The following is a 6,192-nucleotide window of genomic DNA, read 5'->3' on the forward strand; positions in this document are numbered from 1 at the left end:
GGAGGAGTAGTTGACATCTAGGCTGAGACTTCAAGTGAGTTGAGATTGCGCCAGAGCAGTCCTGTTTTGGTGACAGCGAGACTCTGTCTCAAATCTCAAAAAAAAAAAAAAAAAAAAAGAACAGGAGATCTGCTATTTTAGGTATGTTGCTACCTGGGGGCAGGACAACAGACCAAATTATGGTCTCCTTTCAGGTTTCTTCCAATCCAGATGATATTGTCTGTCTGTACTGAGTAGAACCCTGACATTTAACCCTGGCAACATAATCACTAAATCTGGTTAGGGTTTTCAGAAAAACAAATGTCTTACTTGCAGAATTTGAACAAAATCTTTTCAAACACAAGCACTGGCCCAGTACTTCCCAGGATGGTGAGAGCCTGTCCCGCAAACAAGGAATAAGCAATCCCAGTCATGGAGGCTCCAAACAAGGATTCAATTGCACTCTAAGAGGAAAAAAAGCCATCACTGAGTCCATAGCCCATCAGTACAGAGTAATGTTGGCTTAGCTACATTCCTGACTTTGCTCTCCTGTGTGCCTTGATGGCCATTTGCTTGTATTTCATCTTAGCAAGAGTGATGTGCACACACCATCTAATACTCCTATAAACAGATACTACTTTAATAATTCAGGTGCCCAGATCCATTGACACATGATTCCTTAACTAACTCCTATTCTTCAGTGACTCAATTCAGTATTTGAAAATATATAGAAAGCACAGTGATACCATTCACACTACAAGCTCACATATAGAGTCACTTTAAATCTTATTTTAAAATGGCATCACTATATCCAATTTCCATCACTGAGGCAATAGAAAATTCAACTAGGCAACCAACTACTGAAGCTGATGCTCAAGCAGAAGAGTCTGTTCTAAAGAGAGGACTGTGTTGCTCTTTGGTATGATGTCAGAAGACCATGGTAATTCAGAGGAAAAATCCAATCTCTTCAGTCCTAGACCAGGTAATTTCCCCCACAGTGGACTTGGCCGCCGCCACAATATTTTAGGTCTTGTTTGGGACCATTAGAAGTGGTTAAAAGTCCTTACTATGCGTCCCTCAGTGGCTTCTCCAAGCAATCCCCCAAAGGTGATGACAGGTGACATGCAGGCACAGTACAGGAACAGAAAGGAGGCCAAACACTGTAAGCTGAGTGCATCCCGGTAGTCACTCCAGTACCAGGGGGCCTTCCGCTTGATGTCCAGCACCAAGCCCCCAAATAGCCTGTGGAAACACAATAGACAGGCCTCTAACACAGTCCCTCTTCCCTAAAAGCATGTAAACAGCACACATTTGAGAGCATTTCAAATGTGCTCCGTTTAGAGGTAAGACTTTGGCTTCAGTTTGACTCCAGTACAGATATCTCTCTTGGGTCAGCATAGAGTCTCTTTGCAACCAAGGGTATGACTTATGGTAAATTCCAATGAATATCCTAAACATACAAAGAATTAATTTAGATATGCATATTATCCATTCAATAAAAAGTTCAAAAAAAGGAAAGCAAGTATTAGCTTCAGACTTTAAATTCTGAGCTGTTAGGAGGAAATGTGCAAAACCAACTTAAGGTATTAAAATTGCTAGTTTTATTAAATGTTTTCTAGATAAAAAGCCCCTATCACATGCACTTTCTTTTTTTTTTTTTTTTTTTTTTTGAGATGGAGTCTCGCTCTGTCGCCCAAACTGGAGTGCAGTGGCCGGATCTCAGCTCACTGCAAGCTCCGCTTTTCGGGTTCACGCCATTCTCCTGCCTCAGCCTCCCGAGTAGCTGGGACTACAGGCGCCCGCCACCTCGCCCGGCTAGTTTTTTTGTATTTTTTAGTAGAGACGGGGTTTCACCGGGTTAGCCAGGATGGTCTCGATCTCCTGACCTCGTGATCCGCCCGTCTCGGCCTCCCAAAGTGCTGGGATTACAGGCTTGAGCCACCGCGCCCAGCCAACATGCACTTTCTTACTCTGAACAACTACCCCCCTTACTTGTGAGAAATGTGTATAGTAATTCATTCATGCAATTGACAAGTAGCAGCAGATACTTGGTGCCAAGCACTGTGCCAGGTACTGGAGATGCAGCAATGAGCAAGACATGAACAGCCTTGCTCTTCAGGACCAAGTCTAGTACAGGAGACAGGCAGTATTGTGAGGGTGCTATGGTGGCATAGAGCAGGGAGGGGCATTTCAGCCATGACTTCAGGGAGGGACTGGGAGTTAAGCAGATGAGGCAGAGGGACCAACATGGGTGACACTTAAAGGTGAGAGTGCTTGGTGGATCAAGGTGCTGAGAGATGTGAGTGGATAATACAGTGCGAAGGGTGAATGCCAATAGACAAGGCTGGAGAAGCTAAGTCAAAAAGGCCTTTAAAATGGTTTTATTTATTATTATTATTTTTTTTTTTTTTGAGACAGAGTCTTGCTCTGTTGCCCAGGCTGGATTGCAGTGGTGCAATCTCGGCTCACTGCAAGCTCCACCTCCCAGGTTCACACCATTCTCTTGCCTCAGTCTCCTGAGTAGCTGGGACTATGGGTGCCCGCCACCATGACTGGCTAATTTTTTTGTATTTTTAGTAGAGACGGGGTTTCACTGTGTTAGCCAGGATGGTCTCGACCTCTTGACCTTGTGATCTGCCCACCTCGGCCTCCCAAAGTGCTGGGATTACAGGTGTGAGCCACCGCGCCTGCCAGAAATGGTTTTAAGGAATTAAAACTTTATCCTAATAGCATGTCAAGTTACTGAAGAACTATAAACAGAGGAGTGACATAATCAAACATACATTCTGGAAGGACCATTCTGTGGTAGTATGATGAATGGAACATAGATTAGGATGAGAAATGGATGGATTCAAGAGCTAATCAGGAGGTAGAATCAACAGGACTTGGTGGCAGGACTTCAGCGCCCTTCTCCTCTTCCCAAAGATGAGACAGACCAAGAAGATATCCCACACTAAGAAGGAGATGTGTTCCCAATTCAATCACATTTTCTAAGAGTGGAGCCACTGCACCAGGGGGAGGGCTGTCAGGTGAATAACAAAAACAGCCACTCAGCATTTTATAGCACAAATCACCTGGTTTCTTCTACCAATCAATGGCATAGAAAAAAAAGGAAGAGGGACTATTACAGAATGGGAACATAATAACCAAATGCAAACTCTGATTGACTCCTATATCAAACAAATGAACTCTAAAAAAGATGTTGCTAACACAATCATAGAAAGGTTTAATAAGAATGGAGCACTAGACAATGTAAAGAATGATTGCTAATTTTGTTAGTTTGATAACGGCATGATAATTTTTGTAATGTCCTAATCAAAGAGATGCATACTGAAGTATTTACAGGTAAAATGTCGGTGATTTGGTTTAAAAAATCTAGAAAACATAAAAATAAAATTAACTGGGAAGAAACAGATGAAACAAGATTGGCAAAATGTTGGTAATAGTTGATGGGTATCTGGGGGATCATTAAACTATTCTCCCTACTTTATGTTTGAAATTTTCTATAATAAAAAGCTATTTTTAAAAAAGCACACAAGCTACTCTCTTATGGAAGGAGACTTGGTGAGCTCTCTTTCCTTCTCTCACCTAGAAGACTGGAGGAGTATGAGGAGGCCTGGGATCTGTATGCCAGGGGAGAAGATCCAGCCCGCCCTTTCTCCTGGAACACTCTCTCTCATATAGCTAGTACAATGGGTGGACACAGGACAGACACTTACCCACCCGCTCTTTTCCTCTGGTTCTGGTGGGTATAGTTGGGTTCACCTTTCCTCAACTTACAGCAGTAACATCATAATCTAGGTCTGGGCTTAGGGAAGAGAAGCAAAGCCAGCCTTGTGATCTGCCTTAGTTTTAGCCTATCTGGCAAACCTAGCTTAGGTAAAGGAGCTATCTACATGATCTAGGCTAAATCATGAGGCCTCAGGGTTTGGGGCCAATGCTTCAGTTAGTAATAAAGTGTCAGTTTGTCTTGCTTTCTCCTCTAGGTAAATAGCCCCTCAATACCTTGCAGGCAGCAGTAATTTATCTGGGGCAAGATTCAAGTATTTCTGGGTTCTTAGCTAACATAGCATCTTATTATCATGTGATTATCACCTCTTCATTACCAGTCATCTTCCTCTGAAGAGCATAATTCTGTGAGAAGAATCTCCCTGTATAATAGTGACCCCCTACACACACATACACACACACACACACACACACACACACTCTGAGGCTACCTGAGATGCTGCCATGAATACTCAGCCCCTAGACACAGGAGGAGAGGAGTGTCTGTGAGCAACAGACAAAAGATTTATGTGAAATGGATTTCTGAGAAGCCATAAAAAGGGAAGACATCTATCTGTCTAGCAGTGATTAAAAGGCAGGGAAAGATCTGAGCTCTTATGGATGGTATAACTATAAATTAATGAAATAATTTCTGAACACTTTATGAAGTCAGCCTCACACCTCATTCATGCATAAAATCAGACTATGGTTGCACATCTACAACAGATATTCATCAGGCATGGATGCTTCTTTCTGTACTTGGGATTTCCTTTCCCTTTCAACACTGTCCTTCACATTCAAGTTTTCTGGGGCAAGAGGCACACAGGGATATGAGTTTAAGCTTGATGCAAGAAAGGACTTACCCGTGTAGAGGGTCACTAGGCTCTGGAGCATAGACTTAAGGAACCCTTCCCTGGAGGGCTTTAGAAACAGGCCAACCATCCATTTGTCTGATATACTTTGGAAGAAACCTGTTTGAAGTGTGGGGGGATCATCGAGATAGCAGTTCCTGATTCTTTTTTCCATTAACCCTTCCCAAAAGTGGCATCCCCCATAAGGGACAGAAATCTACCCTGAAAAGACCCTTTCCAGAGCACCCTCCTTGCTGTGGAGCTTGTGGCCTAGGAACACTCTAGTCATATTTTCTTCTGTGTTACTTATGGCATCCCTGCCTTAGTCAATATCAGGGAGGTTTAAGACCTGTCTTAACCCTGGCTTGGAGGGTCAAATCATATAGAACTCACAGTACCATTTCAATTTTGTCTTCTTTCCCACCTTCTTAGAGTTTACTTCACCCTGCCTTCAAATACTTCTCCATCCAACAAGGATAACATTCCCTAAGATGTTATCCAAGTTTTGCTCCAAGATTGTGCAACATGGCATGCATAAAGCAGTTTTGCATCTCAAAGAAACACAATTAATAGTCCAAAAAATTATAAAACCCAGGCTAATGTGGTTTTAATATGCAGTCCAGGAAAGTACAGAAACTTACAGGATGTCCCCATGCAAAAAAAGGCTCACATTTACCTCCCACATAATTTGAGACTGAGAAAGAGGCCAGAGCTGGCCTGGAAATATGATCTTCGCAGCCATTATGTCACCTTGCCTAAGGGGCTACAATGGGAGGAAGGTCATACGGCTTGGCCTTAAGGAAAATGACAGAAGCTCAGAAAGAGGAAGCATCTCCCATATCAAGCAGAGCTAAGCTCTGAGCCCAGAGCTTCCTTTTAGCTTTGTCAATTCCAGAAGTTCCTGACATGACATTATGGGAGAACTCCTTCAAACTCCATTTGAATTTGTGAGTTAAGATACTTGCGGTTTGTGAATAAGCATATGATCCTGGCAATATGGGATTTCCTTGGGGATATCAGATGCCATTTCCAATATCTTATAACTGTTGAGATCCAATATAATGGTCTCCCAAACGTTCAGGTGGAATTGATTATAAGTGACCCCCTCTCACAAAGCCTGGGACGCTAATCCATTTGTTTTCTTTGGCACCAATAGCAACCTAAAATCTCACCTCTGCACAGATACTGGTTTGAGGAAAACCTTGTTGCCCTAAATTCTACTACTTTCAAACTCTTAAGTTTCTAAACTGTGGATACCCCTTATATCCAAAAGATAAATTATAATTTTGAAATATCAAATCCATACTCAAAACCTTTTCTTGAAAAAATTACCACCTCCTCTAGGAGAGTCTCTATCCTGGAACCCCTTCTGAGGACACATGCTTCCCTTGAACTGCCTCTCAATACCAGGCCTCCCCACCAAATTGAGACCTCTCCCAACTTTAAAGAAAATGTTTTTTTTTTTTATTATTATACTTTAAGTTCTAGGGTACATATGCATAACGTGCAGGTTTGTTACCTATGTATACTTGTGCCATGTTGGTGTGCTGCACCCATCAACTCGTCAGCACCCATCAATTCGTCATTTATATCA

At 42.4% G+C, this 6,192-nt stretch overlaps 1 protein-coding gene across 3 annotated transcripts in view; it reads right to left on the minus strand.

Annotated features, from left to right (window-relative positions):
• Window positions 1-6,192, minus strand: part of SLC4A8 (solute carrier family 4, sodium bicarbonate cotransporter, member 8) — a 128,651-nt gene that overhangs the window by 44,849 nt on the left and 77,610 nt on the right. For all 3 annotated transcript variants that reach the window (XM_011930638.1, XM_011930637.1, XM_011930639.1), the window contains 2 exons: window positions 1,047-1,221; window positions 310-443 (listed from right to left, as the gene is read on the minus strand). In XM_011930638.1, coding sequence (XP_011786028.1) covers window positions 310-443; window positions 1,047-1,221 — 309 coding nt within the window. The remainder of the gene's footprint in view (window positions 1-309; window positions 444-1,046; window positions 1,222-6,192) is intronic.

This window comes from Colobus angolensis, unplaced genomic scaffold (genome assembly GCF_000951035.1).
Source record: "Colobus angolensis palliatus isolate OR3802 unplaced genomic scaffold, Cang.pa_1.0 Scaffold87, whole genome shotgun sequence".
NCBI classification, from domain to species: domain Eukaryota; kingdom Metazoa; phylum Chordata; class Mammalia; order Primates; family Cercopithecidae; genus Colobus; species Colobus angolensis.